Source organism: Streptopelia decaocto (assembly GCF_964273445.1).
Source record: "Streptopelia decaocto genome assembly, chromosome: 3".
Taxonomy (NCBI): Eukaryota; Metazoa; Chordata; class Aves; order Columbiformes; family Columbidae; genus Streptopelia; species Streptopelia decaocto.
The window spans coordinates 98042850-98061484 of record NC_138656.1 but is presented as its reverse complement, the minus strand read 5'-3'; the positions used below and the strand labels follow the sequence as shown (position 1 = coordinate 98061484).

The 18635-nt window shown below is 35.4% G+C and overlaps 1 protein-coding gene across 1 annotated transcript in view; it reads right to left on the bottom strand.

Moving 5' to 3' along the window:
- The window catches only part of CSMD1 (CUB and Sushi multiple domains 1), a gene marked incomplete at both ends in the record, with an annotated part of 1064284 nt that overhangs the window by 199280 nt on the left and 846369 nt on the right, over positions 1-18635 (bottom strand). Inside the window, one exon of the mRNA XM_082048870.1 lies at positions 10722-10878. Coding sequence (XP_081904996.1) covers positions 10722-10878 — 157 coding nt within the window. The remainder of the gene's footprint in view (positions 1-10721; positions 10879-18635) is intronic.

The window sequence follows — 18635 nt, the reverse complement described above, 5'->3', positions numbered from 1 at the left end:
TCTGTATAGTACAGTGTACTTCTATCAGAAGCTGATGAAGTTCTGAGATATCTGTAAATGTTGTCTTCACCTATTTTGCAAGGAAGAACATAGTTTACTTAACATTCATATATGTATATGTGCATTTACACTGCATGTAAACCTACGGGGTAGGTCTATAAAGTTGACAAAAGCAAGCAAGACACACTGAATTGCAAGCTATGGTACTCATCTGAATTTTGCTTCCCTCACAACAGAATGCTGAAGAATCTTACATTATGTCTGTCTTTATGGAACATATAAGCATACCGTTATTAGAGACCAGAAAATAGGTTCCCTATAAACATCCAAGAAAATAGGCTGCAGGGCTCTATTCCTTCCTTTTTTTCTTTCTGGCTTAGTAAACCCTGTTCATGCTTTGGCACAAAGAATACTATGGCAATTAAAACTTTATCTATGGAGATGGCAGAGAATAGTTTTAAAATAGAGGAAATAATTGAACTGACAGTAAAATAAACATAACATTGCAGCCCTTTATACTGTGGTCCCATAGTACAAATTTGTCCAACAATTTCTGGCAGCTTAACTTTATTAAAAAGCTTTATACTGGATGAACTATTGTTTGTTGATGCCATTCAAAGTTTATGCCAAACCATATAATACTGGCATGAAAGCACAAAATACTCATAATTTTGCTTCTGCATGATCTAATAAATTTTACAGGATTTCAATCATGTTTTAATGCCAGATTTGGATCAGATTTGCACTGCTGGGTGTTCTGATGCTACACAGGATCGTTTTTAGTGATCATGGAACCTTGACCTCAGATACGATCCCAGAAAACTGCAACCACCAATTCAAGAAATACCATAGCCACCAAGCTGTATATACATATATATATGTATGTTTGGCAGAAATTTCTTCTTGTATATTCAAAAAACCCACGAACCTTTATTGTAACTTTTGTACACTCTGGCAGTCTGTAGTATGAACTATAAATAGAAAGCCTACCAGACAAAACTGTAAAGACATTTTAAAATAAATGCCAGCTGGGGCATTTGCAAAACTTCAGAGATCTAAATTAAAGAACATGTCATGAAAACATAATATATAGCATATAGGTGTAGGTCAAAACTATCAACGATCTCAGCTTAGATAAGTGAATTTATACTCATATAATTTCCTGTTAATATTACTGTTTATTACAGATGAGGAAGTACTATTAAAACAGCAATACCACTAATCCCTGTAAAAACTGCATAAGACAAGGCACAAGGGGTTAATTGTTCTGAATGTAAAAAAGTTTTTGCACTTCACATGTTAAGCATTAAATAATTACATGCACACTTCATGGGACTCCAAATAGTGCTTAATAATCTATAATAATTACAATACTTACTACACTGTAAGTATAGACTGGGTGGGCCCTGCTCAGCAAAAAGGTAATGCTGTCTTGTCATTTCTACTTTCCATGAAAGACAAAGCTCATACATTATGTACAATCTATCTTTAGGCCCTGAAAGTGATGTGGTAAAATATTTTGGGATGACTCCAAAAAAAACAGAAGGGCAAATACATATATACATCCTGTTTTGGAACCTACGTGGAAATATTAACAGATGTTTTAATAGTAAAAAAATAAGGTAATGTGAAAACTTTGGAAACATTAAGAACTCTGTTAGTGTTACCTAAATTTCAAGTAATTTAAGATCACAAACATAATCTGTATGTTTTATGCAGAATCATTTTTGTTATTTTTGTTATTTAGTGCAAGGCACTTTGGCTTATCACCTACCAAACACTTCAGTGATTATTAATGCATTCATTTCCTCACAGTCTTTTCCAAAATACTCGCTCTTGGAGTAATCAAGTCACCATGAATATGAAGCATGGATTAAAACATGGAAAAAGATTTATACAAGCCTATAAAAAACAAAATGGCACAGACAGGACTGAAAGTTAAGCACCTCCATCATCTGCAGTTGTGCTAACTCTGTTACACACTGACAGGGGAACAATGTTCACACAGCACCTGTTATTCTGGTTAAAGGTATTGATGCTCAACACTTCTGAAAATCATTGAAGAAAAATTATTTCAGAGTACTCATTCACAGGGTAGGACTTGCTCAGATAAAATATATCTAGCTAAAGTTTTATATTGTCATCAAATTGGAAAAATTTTCCTGAGATGGGAAAACCACCAAACTATGGCACAAACATCACCAGGCCATCATTTTCATCTCCAAAGAATGTGATAATATAACTTTAGAAACAAAAGGTTGATATATTGTTTGCATTCACCACACAAAATGGTTTTCATTCTTTCTGTCTTAGGAAAATAGAAAAAAAAGGTACCTACTCATTTTAACCAAGTAATATTCAGCAGTTTCATAAATGAAAAGTCTTTTAATGAAAACTAGGAAACAACTTTAATTATGCAGTGTGTTATAAGACCAATATATTTTCAGTTCATACAAAGTTTTGGGGATGTTGAGGGAGTTCATTTTCTTTTTCAACTGATAAGCTTTCTGTATTAACCTATAGCTTTTTTGTGGTGATTTTGTTGTTGTAGTTGTTGTTGTTTTTAAATCATAACATGATATATTGTTTGTTTGCAAAAAAGTTTCAAAACTTTAAGGTATGGCACCAAAAATACAGATTACACTGTACTGATTATGATTATATGAAACAATGCTTAATTTAATCTAAACACTCTAAATATCTTCTGTTTGGAAAAGAGCACTGGGAACTTTAGTTGCAGGTAAAAAACATGACATGCAAACAAGGCAAAATATGAAATGTAAACAGAGAAACAGGTAACCATTGGGACTTTTTGGTTTTAAGCAGCTATTCCTTAAACCCTAATTTTATCCAAATTATTTTTAGATTGTACAATTTGATATGTTACTTATTCTGTGAGGTTGATGCATACATAGGATGTATTTAATGAATTAGGTTATGAAACTGAGGTTCAGTTTCATCCAGAACAGAAGAAACAAAACAGAAGCAAAAGCATGGATGCTTTGAAATTCACCTCAATGAAAAATCCTAGTAAGCACTTATGTACTGATAATTCTGAATCTGTTGTTCAGGATTTTTTTTTCTATGCTTTAAAAATGAATGCAAATTCATATATATCTCATGAAATGTTTTGATTAAAAAAAATCTTCCCTTATCATGTTGTCATGAACAGGAGAAGCACATGCATAGGAGAAGCACAGCTTTGAGAATGTGGCTTGATTATGTAAGTGTTTAATCTGTTGGAAGCAGAAGGCACATTACTTTTTTGAGGGGGTGGGAGGAAAGAGACTATGATGCAATCATGTTATTAAACAGGATATCGTAATTCTTGTACATGAGTGAACTGAATTAAAATTTTGAACAAACTTTTATTTTGGCATTTATTAAGTTTTACTTCTCAATTTTGCAACTTTGACATTCTTTTAGAATATTTAGAAGTTTTTTTTTCTATGTCTGCAATATAGCTTTCATTAATTTGAGGTTAGTCACATAATTGTACTACTCTCAAATTGACCTGTAAATGCATAGATTATATATATGCATAGATTAAGACATACTCATTTAATGATTGTTCCTTTTGTTTACTTTCATTTAATTTAGTCTTACATTTCCACTGCAGTGTGTGAAGGTTCTCTTTGGAACAGATCTTATACACCAATTAGTTACTAAAAGGAAACTGCAAGAGTATCTTTTCATTACTGGATTGTTCTGCTCAACTGATACTATACAGCCTAAGGGAAACCCACCATACTTCTGAATTTGAATCTGTATGCTAGAATAATTGATTGAGTTTGCAGTTTCAGCACATTGTTTTCACTGGCGTTCTTTTAATGTTTCCAATTATTGTAGAATAGGAAATGAACTAAATTAAATTTCAGTTCAGGATTCTCTTAATTTAATTTCCAGGTTTAAACCATTTATATGAATTTAGATTTTGCTAACTCAGATTCACCTTCCATGCACTAACTTTCACAATCCCTTGAAATAAATAGGAGAAGAGAATGTTTAGAACACATAACTTAAACTGAAAATTAGAACTAAGACTTTAGCAATAACAGAATAGTATGAAAGCCAAATCAGTGTATCATGTCTGAGAAATGTATTTCAAAATTCTTTTTCTTAAACTGAGACCAATGAAAAGAATAATGTAAAATGCTAATTTTGCATACTAAATACAGAAGATGATAAATGTAAATAAAAATATAAACCCTACATTAAAAAAAAAAATAAAAATCCTAAATCTGTTTTCTTTCAGAAACATTACATAGAATTTGGTGCAAGTTCTATGGAGTTGAGCACAGCTCAAGGGCTTGAATGTTGCCCTCTGTTCTAGCAGAAATGATAGCCACCCAGAATTCTGCTTTCAGTGAAAGAAATGGTCATGGATTCCCAATTGGTGAAAGTTAACATTAAGTTAAGGTCTGAGTCTACAAAACATTAATTCTCAACAAGACAAATCCTTACTTAGAGTTTTTCCAGTCCTCATTTCCATCTTAGCAAGAAGTGAAGGAAAATACCTAATTTCACATCATAGGGAAATGGAGAATGCAATTAAAATACAAGTGTTAAGGAATTAACATGGAACATAATTTTTAATCTATAACAGCGAATAAGGAAAAGGTGAGTGAAAGGCCTTCAGAAAGTTAAAATCTAGATACAGAGTCTACCAAAAATCTCTGAATGGTTTCAGACTATAAAGTCTGCAATTAGTTCTGCATGTTTATGAAACACATGGGAGCCTGCTGTGAGGCAGAATATACTGCTGAGTGGCTCAGTGCAGCCAGGCACATTCCTACAGATAATATCTGTCAGTATTACTGGATGGACCCTTCCACTGACTCAATACAATGGACTCTAAGGCTTATTCTGTAGGTAAGTGAAGCTTTTGATTCTATTATACCCTGCACAGGACTGAGGAACCATGACATTGCCATAGAGAGCTAGATAAGCTGCTCCTAAAAAAGTAGATGTCTTAATAAGGACTGAGAGCAACTTCACACCCTCTCAGACAGGCAACTGTCAGCACAAGGAGCTTGGTAAAAGCCCTCAGGCTTGAGAAGAGTCCAAAGAGCAGTTCTGCATAGTGGTAAAGTTCCTTACACATTGTAACCCTGGGATGCTTTCTCAGGATAAGTGGATGCTATCATGAGTATAGACACCCATTTCAAGGTACCAAGAGAAGAAATGAGTTTTGAGAGTTCTAGCCAGCATTGTAAAAGGAGTGTTCTCTCCTCAGCTGTACGGGAACTTTTACTGTGAAAACAAGAATGAACAAGCATTCTAATGGGAAACACAGACACTGCCTTATTTGTTGCAGCATTTGTTTTGAGATATGAAGATTAAGTGTTTTACCTTCTTTCTATGAATTTTGGACATTACGTAAAATGGCAATGCCTTTAAAAGATAACCAATGACACAGATACTGGCAAACAGAAATCATGAAAGTAATTTTTGCATTGATATCTACATGCACCAAATAAGACACAAGTAAAATTACTGTACAAGTTCTCTTCACAGGAGTTAAGAGTGATCATTGTGACTCTACAGTATAGTGCTGAGTACTCTGTGAGCTGTACAACTCCACACAGACCACAGAGCAGAGCATTGCACAGTACTGAGGGTGTCAAAAAACATTTGTATATGACATGTATGATAAAGTGTGGAGGGACTGTTTTTGTTTTTCCAATAGCTATGGAAAAAGAGACTATGTTCAAGGAATAAAGGTTAAACACTAGCAAGAAAGCACTTGTGACACAAGTGAGAGTAAGTTTACTCACATGATGAGTTAAAACAGCCACAGTTAAAATTTCTCTTGCGTCAGGACCATGATAGGGGAGTGATTGGACACCAAAGGGAGACTTCTTGTTTGCTATTCAGAGGCTGCACTGCATTACTCCTCATTTAAAGTTGCAGTCTGTTACTTTCACGAGACAGCTGTGTTTTGCTTTTACTGCCTATCAGTGTGTGGTGTCAATAAAATTTCATTTGAATTTGAATATCAATTTAACATTAAATACTACTGACCTGACAGCATGAAGAACTGACATTTTCTAAACCAAATAAAAAGTAAATGTCACACGAGTCAGTTGTAGCTACAACATATATAAGCTTATATTTTTACATGCAGATCTCTATTGATACCCTCTAGTTTCAGGAAATTAAGGTAATCTTAAAAGGTTTTTTTTTTTTCCTTGGAAATAAAAATATGTTGGGGAGGGGCAAAGAAAAACTTGGCTATTTTTGCAAGCTCTGTTTGAGAGGAGTAAGAATAACATAATGGAAAATTTGTAAAATTTTGGCTTCATTCTTAAGATTAAAATAATACACTATTCTTCATATTGAAAAGCTCTTACTTCCTATATCATTGGTATATAAGAGACATTTAAGATGGAATAATCTATTGAAACCTGGCATTATCCTCAGGTAAAAAAAAAATTAGGCCCATCAACCTTGTTATAATTTCCTCAACACTGAGATATGAATGTTCACAGTCATTCTCTCTGACACCAGTGCAGAAGTGTTGTAAGTGGAAACAGACACTCTCCTCTATGCATCTTAACAGATTTTCTCCCTACTTTTAAGGAAGTGGCTTTACATAAACTTGTTTTACATGAAGTAGAAAAGTATTCTTCTTTGTTCCTCTTGGCTCTTCTCCTCTCATTGACTCAGCTATTGCTCAAATTATAGTTTCATTGACTCACATTCACATATACTTAACTCACCAATCTCAGACTAAAATACTAACAAAATGTTATTGTCTCAATTTTTCTGAAGTAGTTTCCTTAAATACAGTTACTATACTTTTAGTCCTCAGTCAAAATATTTTTTTTGTTTCTCAAAAGAGTTGAGATAGACTACAGATTTTTTCATGATCCTTTCCAGTGAAAAGATCTATCTACCCAGTGTACTAAATGCATTTCCTTGAAACCATCTTGTTGTTATACAACAAAGAATAACATTACTATAATTTCTAGCCTCCATGCATTATTGTTCTTACCCTGAAGTGATTTCCTGTATAGCAGATTTCATTAGAACTTGAATCCTTTGCAGATTTCTTTTCAATATTTGCTTACTGGCCTGGTTTTGTTGGAGACAAGTTTCTCTTTCAGTGAATTTTGCCTGTCAGCTAAAGCCTTCATATTAACTGCATTTTCCTGGAGAACCAGACACATGTTTTGGTAAACCTAGCAATGGAATGCAAACTTATTGGTAAGCATGGATGGACATCTCACGAGAGGGGCGACGAGAAACAAGTGACTAAGAAACTGACCAACTGTGTATAACATTCCATTCACATGAATACTTCATATAAAAGTGGGAGATCACAAGGATCTTGTCCCTTTTTCCTTATGGCCGACATTAGGAGAGGACCTTGCGAGTCATCCCTGAGAACTGAGGCCTAGTGAGAGACTGAATCCAGCTCCAGTTGGCTGCAGAGTCTAATCCAGGACTTTGGTGGCCGGCTCTGCAGTTGCTGAGACTTTCAAGATTGGTTTTGTATATTTTGTATTATTTTCTCTATTCTTATTAGTAGCATTAGTAAAACATTGTTAATTTTTCCAACTCTCTTCTCTCTGACCTTCTTTCCCTCCCGATCGCCTGTGCTGAGTGGAAGGGGGGAGGGGCAAAAGAGGGAGGTGAGGGGGGAGAGGAGGTTAACAATACATCTGCCAGGGTTTTATTGTCACCCCGCAATCTTAACCCTCGACACTTACATACTGATTTTTACAATTTATACAAGCAACTCAGATTCTGAGTTTACAGAATTCTGCTTTATTATGTCAGTAATGAGATTCTGAAAACAGAAATAAAAGTTTCTTTATTCACATTTCTGTTCTCATGGATCATTAGCTTTTTCTTCTGTTATATTTGCAATTTTAACATGATCCACAGAATTCACAAAGTTAAAAAAGATGGGAAAGTTGTTGCACAGAACTGAAATAGTAAATATTTAAGTTAATCTTAATAATAACACATTGCAATGGTTCTAAAGTTCAAGCTTCAAAGCTGCACTAATCTTAATTTCAGTCGTATTAATGGGAAGAAAAGTACTACAAAGACCAACAATTAAGGGAAGATGATGTATCCCTTGTGGGCAACAAGAACTCAGCAACCAGACAAGCAATAACCAGAACTGATTTACCACTAGATTTATTACACCATCTCTTTTCCCAGCTCTTTCTAAGAGTCTTATGCCTCTGTACAAAGTATTGTTAACATTACTGTGGGTATATGACATTACTGTTAGAAGACTCTGTCAAATTGTGTCCACATACTTCAGAAAATGTGAAAATACTTGGAAGAACAGAAAACGGAAACTCAATGCTGATCAAACAGCCAGGAAAAAAAGCCTTAAGACATGAATTATCAATAAGTTAACTTACATGGGAAAATCTGGTATGGGAGAGCAAATCTGATTAGAATTGTGAAGTGCAACAAACTAAAGTTATTGGATGGAGAAATTAAGCAAAATTTTTAGATAAAATGCTATTTCTAAATGGTAGGTGGAACTGATTGCTGTAGAAGGATTTGAAAGGAACTCATTCAAGTCCCTTGAAAATGAACTGATTTAAGTCTCTTGTGTCCAGTTCTGAGGTCCCCAGTTCAAGAAAGACAAGGAACTACTAGAGAGAGTCCAGTGAAGAGGTACACAGATGATTAGGGAACAGAAGCATCTTTCTTATGAGGAAAGGCTGAGAGAGCTGGGTCTGTTCAGCCTGGAGAAGACTGAGAGAGGACCATATTTATGCTTATAAATATCTTAATGGCCAGTGTCAAGAGGACAGGGCAGACTCTTTTCTATAGTGCCCACTGACAGGGCAAGGGGCAACGGTCACAAGCTGAAACGCAGGAAGATGCATCTGAACATAAGGAGAAACTTCTGGAACAGGCTGTGCAGAGAGGCTGTGGAGTCTCTTTCTCTGGACCTATTTAAAACCTGCCTGGACACAATCCCATGCAATCTGCTCTAGGTGAACCTGCTTTAGCAGGGAGGTTCTACTAGATGATCTACAGATGTCCCTTCCAACCCCAACCATTATGTAATTCTGTGAATTCAGAGTCCTTAAAATAAGATTATTTTTAAAACAAATGTTTTGTTCCTTTTTTCAAAGGAAAAATTCTACAGTCTCTATAGGTAAACCAGTATAGCTTTGACTAGTGCTTCTTTCTAGATTCTCAACAAAATGACGGAGTTCATACTATCTAGATCCAAATTACCAAATAAATGATAGAAATCACTTTAATACATTTCATCCAGCCAGAGAAACCTTCCTTTCATTTATGGTTCTGTAAAAGAAAAAAAAAAAAACAAAAACCAAAAAAAACCCCAAAAACCACAACAAAAAAGAAAAACACTAAAAGTTGGATAACAAAATTTCAGGTTTACCAGGCACAGTAGAAAGACAGAAGGGAAAGCGAATGATTTTTACTTATTTCACAGCTGGCTCCATTCCAAAGAGAAACCAGCAGATACACTAGCAAGGTCTATGATTCAATTTCAGTGTCCCAGTATGATGTGGTGCTCCGTTCTACAGGATTCAACAGGAGCTCATGGAAGCTGAGGTAAAAGGCAATAAATTGAAGGCAAAAGGAACTTGGGGATTCCTTGAAAACTGGACAAAATATCTCTTTATGTGTCTTGTAAACAAATTAGTTATCCCCAAAGTTATCCCCTCTCCGCAAAAGACTCACTGTTTTGCCAGCTAAATTACTTACATTAACTAAATGCAAACTGTGGTGAAAGTGCACTGATCATCAAAACTTGTTCATTCAGGTTTCCTTCCAGCATACTCCACCCCTATGCCGACAAGCAGTCAGAACATGTTAAGAGTGTGCTTTGAGGCTCACTATATTCTTCATTCTCATTTTTATCTTTGAGTATTCAGTTTTTTAAATCTGGCTCTGTGTAAGTTTTCTGCTATAGTTTAACACAAATATATTTATCCCACATACATCACAATTCACTCTTTTTTAAACCCTACTGCTAAGTCTTCAAAATAGCAATGCTTTCTAATTTTGAAAAATGACAATTTTCCTTTTAGTGATGTTCTTATCTTACTAACACTGATCTAGCCATGTAGCCAAGTAAAAATCACTTTTCTAACCACAGCGCATTCTAGGAAACTATCTTCACCATTTTATTCAGACTCCACCTGGAGTACTGCATCCAACTCTGGAACCCTCAGTACAGGAAAGACATGGATCTGCTGGAGAGGGTCCAGAGGATGCCACCAAGATGATCAGATGGATGGAACACCTCCCCATGAGGAAAGGCTGAGAGACTCAGGGTTGTTCATCTGTTAGAAAAGAAGGCTCCAGGAAGACAATATTGTGGCCTTTCACTACTTAAAAGAGGCCTATGAGAAAGATAGGGACAGACTTTTTGGCAGGGCATGTGGTAATGGTTTTAAACTAAAAGAGGAGAGATTCTGGCTAGACATGAGGAAGAATTTTTTTACAATGTGGGTGGTAAAATACTGGAACAGGTTGCCCAGAGAGGTGGTAGATGCCCCATCCCTGGAGACATTCAAGGCCAGGCTGGATGGGGCTCTGAGCAACCTGATCTAGTTGAAGATGTCGCTGCTCATTGCAGGGGGTTGGACTAGACGACCTTTGAAGGTCCCTCCCAACCCAAACTATTCTATGAGAAATCACTGCAGCTGAGAAATACACATCTCCCCACAAAACAGTCAATCAGACCATATTTGTGAGCTACTTACTTGTGTAAGTGAGCTGGAATCCTTGGTCAGTATCAGATCCATTGGTATTAAATTCTATCCACATATGGTTAGAGGTGCTATTAAGGGTAACTCCCATCATGTCATTTTTGGTGAAGGCTCCCAGAGAGCGCGAAGAACTGTCTTTTCCATCATATACCTTATAGAAACAAAAAAATAGTATGAAACTTGTCATCCAATATAAATATTTGAAAACCATTAGTTTATAAAATACTTAGCTTATACAAGTTAGCTATGTATTGCCAATAGTTGCTCCAAAAAGTAAACGTTTCCATTTTGCAAGCTATGTACCATTTGGTTATGCAGTTCAGTGAAATATAGAATATTCTGTCACCCTTAAGGTGCGTTATAGTCTCTTTTTGGTTTTAGTTTTGTGAGTTCATCTTGAATGAAATTAATATTTATAGGCAACTCTATCTTCTGAAGTTTCATAAGCTCAGATTACTTTTCATTATTATTCACAAACGCTAACAAAAGTGTAATTTCTGAAATCACCATTGAAGTAAGGCTGTAAGAGGTAAACACAGCTTATGCTTTTAACTCCTGTCTGGAGATATCAACAGCAGAACTGAGATACTAAAGTCAATCTGTCACATTTTATTTCAGACCATGAGCCTGCAGTAAATTTCATTTTACTATAGGTTTTAACAAAGAAAGACAGGTCTTCAAAAAGAAGTGTGAGTAGAGATATTCTTATTTACCATGTTACTTTATTGAAAACTTTCAATGGAGGACAAAATCAACAGTATTAACAGGCACGGACTGAAGCATAGGAGGTTCCATCTGAATATAAGGGAAACTTTTTTACCCTGAGGGTGCCAGAGCACTGGAACAGGCTGCCCAGAGGCTGTGGAGTCTCCTTCTCTGGAGACATTCAAAACCTGTCTGGACACATTATTTTGCAATCTGCTCCAGGTGAACCTGCCTTAGCAGGTGGGTTGGACTAGATGATCTCCAGAGATCCCTTCAAACACCAATCATTCTGTGATTCTGAAACCTCTGTGATTTTTCAAATCCAATATGAATGAGAATGTTCCTTTGATTGTTCACCAATACAGGAAAAGTACAAAGGGCTGCTAGGGGGTGAAAAAAATATTTTTGCTTATTGTAAAACCTTGAAAGCCATGAAGTGACAAAATTGCCTTCTGTGACTTTATTTTGTCTCAACATGAACTTTAAAAAGCTAATTTCTTCTTGACATTAAATAAATCACCTGTACTTTCTCATGGAAAAACAGGCAAATATGGAGTATGTTTCGCACTTCCAAAACACATATCAAACATCATGTGGATGCTTATACAAAAGCAAGTAATGAATATGAACAGCTGGTTTCTAATATGAATTAAAAGATATTTTATCCTGATCCCATATGTCCTAGAGTAAGTGTAGATAACTAGTGCAAAAGCTACAATTACAGTAAATATCGTAAGCTCTGGATCTTCTTCTGTTCATTCTCAGACCTTGTAGTACAATGAGGATTTATACTGATTCCAGCCAGAAACAGGCAGTGATCCATCTAACAATCCAAATTGCTACATTTGAGTCACAGACACTTCCTCCTATACAAAAGTCCAGTCAGATCTACTAATGAAATTTAGAAATACAATTTTTTGAGAGGACAGAACACTGCAACTACTTTTATATATTATGTAATGACCAATAGTTTAAAGCAGAGCTATTTTCTCAGTGGAGAAAATACCAGTATGCCACCAATATAGGTGAATGTCTTGAAAGTAACTTATTTGTCTCAAGTGCTGACATTAACAAAAACAAAACAATAAAAACAAGGCACTTAAACTTTTTTTAAGAGAAAACCATAAAATTAGTTTAAAAACATACATAGATATAAATAATTACCTTCCCTGAAATAAGCTTTTGAAAAATAATATGTTAGCCATTGATAGAACCGCATATTCTGTTCTTATTACTAAGGCAAATATTTTCTTATATCAGGGCACATAAATGAGCTATTGGAAGACAATCTATTGTATTTAAGATTTGTGCAAGTAGTAACACATACTTAATGTCTATCTCTTGGCAGAAATATGGCTTTAAGCTGTGCTAACAGTATCTGAAAAAATGCTTCCAAGCATCTACCTTTGTCCTGGGCCAGAACTACAGTTCACTTTCATGGACTGATTACACTTTATTTATCATAGCTGGAAATCTATTGTACAAAATAAATAAGCATTCATTCACCATAAGATTTATTTTTTAAGAGCATTCTGATCATACATATTATGCAAAAAGCACAGATATCTTGTACTTGTTTTGAGCAATATTACTTTGAATTGAATGATCTATTTTTAATTGTCATTAATAAAAAATGCTATCTGTGTTAATAAAGTGATATTTATTCATCTGTTAAAAAATAACAGCTAATTACTATAATCATCCGTTAGACATCCTGTTTCAGCCATGTTCTACCTCACTGACTGTTACAGATATTCTTCCCATCTTGACAAGTCAAATAATAGTATCTCTCAATGTAAATCCAGAAACAAACAAAAACATTGCTTTAGGAAATTAAAATGCGATAAGAGGGAATGTGTGAAAGCAGCTGTAAAAAAAGCTGTGACAGTTTTTTTACTGCTGACACTTGTCCAGCTGTTAACATCAGAGACATAAGTAGATACATGTCTACTTGAGAAATTGAAACAATGTTAGTAAGCAGATATAAACACTGAATCTCCGTTATCTATACTGATAACTTCTTTGAACCATCCTGGGAATGAAAAAGCATTTTTCCTAACAATTCTTGATCATGGTTTAGTAATCGGTGTGAGCCAAGGACCATTCCCAAGAGGCAACTTTTGTGCAACCATGGTGTTCTGTCACATGTGACTGTTGCCAGAGAACACACTTAATACACTAGTCTAGACATTATCACTGTTAACCCATATATAGTGCACATGTTTAACTCATTTAGGATAACCCACTTGAAGTATAATTTACAAGCTACAGTTACTGTTTTGTCTCTTATTAGAAAAAAAAAGGAAGATCTATTTGGCTAAATAGTTGAAAGACATGAAATTATATTCTGGTTTTCCTCCTACCTCTAACAAATTCACAGTGATTGCATTATCAAGATTTCACTGTAAGTAGTCACTTTAAAGAATTACCAAGTTTCAAATGGCAGTTAAAGCAGGAAGACCAGGAAGCTAAGTGTTAGTGGGTGAGAAAGGGTAAGCTTTAAAATAAACAGATAATCCAAGTATTCAGTTTTGCCATATGCCTCAAAATGTCTCTATTCTGTCTCTATTTCTTTACTTGAGTTCAGATTTTTTTTCTCACTAATTCAAGTTCAAACTTTGCCATGGCTATAGAAAGCTTCTCCTATGACATGCAGGTCACTAACCTGCATGTAAAGCAGGAAGCATTAGTTCTGATGCTACCTTACGTCTTACTGATGTCAGAAACACCCTCGCAAATCATATGCAATTCCCTATGCACCACAGCCTCAATATTCAGCCTCAATATTCCCACTTGTGCCAACAGTAAACCTGGTCAAATATATACAGCTGGAGCTGGTTTGTATTTTCAAAGTAAGTAAACAGTGACAGAGTAGCAGTCCAGTCACCACAACTTGATTGTACACACAGTATTTATTGTCACTATATACTTGACACACATTTAATGCAGACTCCCTAGCCCCCTCACAAATCTTTCCTGAGAAAGCATTAGTCCAGAAGCTGCACAAGCCAAGGACTATTTCTGAGAGACAGTTTGAGTGAGCCACCTTGTTTCATAAGATTGGAGAGTTTAATGTTATGGATGTAGTCAACCTGCAGAAGCTGGCCTCCGGGCAGCACGGAATGAACACAGCATTTTTCAGAGCACTGAGATAAATGTACCCAGATCATGCAGGGATACCACATTTCACCTGAACTGAAAGGGAAGTGCTTACACTACTGCTGGGATTAAAATATGCAGGCAAGAGAAGAGGAGAGTGCTACAATTATTCATGAGGAGAAATGCTCTAATAATGGTGCTGATGTATCTGCACCTGCTGTGGAAATGTGAAAATAGACACTCACCTGAAGGAGAAGGAAATGCTGGCTAGATTTTCTCAAACTCCAGTTTCTCATTCTGATAGTGAAGACAAATTACTTACAACTAAACTTTGCAATTTTCCTTAATTGCAGAGATCTTTGTGGCACAAAAACATCCCAAAGCAAAACACTTTTAAAATATTGCTTTAATGGTTTTAGAGAAAATTCCTGTATAGCTTCCTGACATCTTTATGCATTTTCCTATATATTCCCAAATATTTTCATTACATCTTCATTGAATTCTTAGTGATCCTACCTTAAAAAAATAGTGATATTATGTACTTCATAAGACACTCATGATGGGTTGAACTTGGTGTTATCAGGATTGTTTCTCACACTTTTTTCCCTCATTTCACTTTCTCACACACTACTGTGCAACATTTTTTTTTGCAATTTCTTAAATACATTTGCCCAAGGCCCCACCACCTCAGCTGGTGGCTCAGCTGTGCCCTGCAGTGGGTGGTTGGCCTCTCCTCACGGAGACGCCCTGTAGCCCCCGCTGCCAGTGCCCAGGCACCCACACCCAGTACAACATTATATATGTATATATTTTCTTTAAAACAGACAAAGATATTCAAGTGGGAAAATACCCTAAATTTCAGCACAAGGTTTATAAATATTCTTAAGCCTTGGTGCATCCCTCACAAGCTGTCTTCAAAAGAGTCTTGGGGCTTCTGTGCAGATACAAGATAGAAGGTTGGTCTTTATAACATATTTTGTTAATATTTAGGGTACAGATCAGAAAGAAAGCAAACTTCAGAGGCCCACAGCCCTGCCAAAACTGTGGGAAAGGTAAGCCTTTGGAGACTGTCTTAATTTCCCAACTTCTCAGATTGTAGTTCTGGTCAGAGCACAGGAAAATTTATTTCAGTCTTACCTGCAAAACAGGACAGGAAAGAGAAGAGGGAGAAGACAATAGATAGTAGATATTTGCTTAAACTAGGATATAACCAAAACATGCAACTACAGCTAAGGAACACTTCTGAAAAATTTTAGGGTGGTAAAATAAAATAAAATAAAATAAGAACCAAAATATTATGTTAGCTGAGAATGAACCCATCCCTTCTTGCTGAAAAGGTAGCTGCTGTAGTCCATATTTTTCCTGACTGATATTAAAAAGGCTAATTTATTAAAAAAAAAAAAAAAGGAAAAATAAAACATTAAAGGAATGCAATAGTGAAATAGTGACCTCTGATAAATTATTGAAGGAGACAATATAGGACCCTGTATGAAGAAGACACATGTGTACAGATAAAATTGACAATTAGTCCTCAAGATGATGTAGCACTTAAATATGAGAGTTTACAAAGAGCTGAAAAAGGCTGAAAACAACATTTTGCCCCTGTATATAGTACTGCCTTGTAGCATCCATTCCTTGAATCTTCTGTATAGTTACATTCTGTGATGTAAAGAAAGGTAGTTTGGAGCTGTGGAAAGCACAGGCAATGATTGAGGAGCATCTGCCTTAGAAGCAGAGACTAGGTTTGGACAGGAGAAGGCTGAGCAGGGATGTGATTGAGGTTTAAAAAATCATGAAGGTATTAGAGAACATGAAAGCAAACTATTCATGGAATCCTGTATTGTTAGAGAAAAGGAATATTTAATGAAACTTGAGGTTTCATTAATCAACTAACAATGTTTATTTCAAAGAGATGAAAGAATCTACTTCTTTACACAGTTTGTACTGAACTTCCAGGATTTGTTGTCATAGAAGAGTTTTCTAGTAGTATCAACTATTTTAAAGGACTACCAAAATTCAAAGACAACATGGCAGCAGCAGATGGACAAGACAGCAAACTGTGGTCTAACTTAACACAGCAGCTGTGGATATTGAGGGAGCATAAGGGCACAGACACCACCTATCACTATTATCAGAGAAAGCATACTGAGTTAGATGGACCACTTGTTGCAACTCAGCTCTATTTGGCAGTCTTCCAGACAATGTCTGGGTAAGTTCGGGGGCTAGATCAAGGGTTGGTTCCAATGGACATCCTGGTTTGGGAATGGAGAGGAAATAGACTTTATTGTTTTAAATGCAAGCTATAGAGAGACTACGGGAGAAGAGAGTTTAACCATATAAATTGAAGTCGTGCCATGCCAATTGCCCGAGAAACAGAGAACAGGCCTTGCAGTACAGACATCACCACAATTTTGCCTTTGCTTCCTGTGGATCCTCAGGAGTATTGTGCTAACAGACCTATGAAAGAAGAAAGCATCTAACAGATTGCTCAGAACAGCTTTCTCTCAGGCAAATCTTTCTTATATCTCAAGGGAATATCTCTAAATATGCTTGACATTACTCATGAAATGTTCTGAAGGATAATTGAGTTTCTTGAATGTTTGTTTAGGGCTTTCTAAGATTTTTTTTTGTTCAGGTAGTTTATTAAATTATTTATAAACTTGATACGTGCAAAGCTTCTGAGAGACTTATGTACCATATGCAAACAGCTCAGTGGGCAATTAAGTTCTTGTCTGCTGCATCTGTTCAGAACAAAAATACTTTTGGGGATCTGCACAGTCAGATGACAAAATGCAAGCAAAGGATAATATAGAACACCTATTTTGCCCACCTACTCAATTCTCTTTCATCTGAAAGGAAAAACATAGGCCAAGAGCTTGCAGTGTTTCATACATGGTGGCCACACAAGCATAGAGGCATTTGTTATTAGTAATTTTGTCAGTAAAGATGGAGAAAATGCTACTCTTTTTACTGTAACTTTCTAATACTATTGAGGATAATAAAAGATTTGCTTATTTAATGGTCAATCTAGCCCGTACTTGCAAAATGAACAGGTATAACAACAAAGATATGAGAAGTCTTTTCCCCTCCACCACTGCCTTCATCATAGTTCTAAATTCCTTGTACTTGGCAAAACATTTATAACTTCAAATGGAATTGTCACACTTACTTACATAAGTCTTTTAAGAGATAAAAGTATGGCCAATGAGATTTGATCCATAACAATGATACCTTTAAACTCCTTGTGAGGAGAATTCAGTGCAAATGAAAATAGTAAAACCAAGTTACAAATGTAAACAGCAATTTCTGACATGTTAAATGGGTTGCTGTGAGATCCCCGGACAGCAAATTGCTAACTGAATCCTGAACACCTGGTGATTTGAAATAGCAATTAATTCTGAAAATTTAGAGACTTTAATTTAAAAGAGTAATTTAATGTATGCTCAGCATTTCAGATCAATGTCATGATTTTCAGTACATGCAAGAATGCAGCAACCATTATTAAGAAAAGACAGATTGCGGCCATGCTGTATAAAAGTACATGACATGTTCAAAATCTGTATATGTTTAGACCAAGTTTCAAAGTCTATCTACAACATAAATAATGAAAATCATCTTCTGTAACTACGGTTTTAGTCAATATTACAATGCTATGTGTTAGCTTGCTCCTTTCTGTTCACATGAGCAATTCATTGATTTGAAACAAAACTAAACAAAACAAACCAGTTCTGTCCAAGACAAAATAATAAAAATGTACCAAAATATACTAAAATTAAAACCTGTAAACCTGTGCTTTGTTAAGTAATTATCATGCTACACTTATAAATATTTTCACAAACAGAAAATAATATAGACACTTTTGTATTCAAAATTCAAGTTCACATTTTAGGTTTTCTGCTTAGATTTTAACCCACTATACATTGAATTCTTAAAAACGCCTATATTTTCTTTGAACCTAGTATAAATAATTGAATCTAGTATTAAAAAATTATGCTACCCACATAGAATTTATTCATTTTCTATAAGTGAAAAAACAGCAAAAATAATTGTTTTTTAAAACAGAGTTGTTCATGAAACGTGAATGTTGAGCACAGTAGCAAGTGA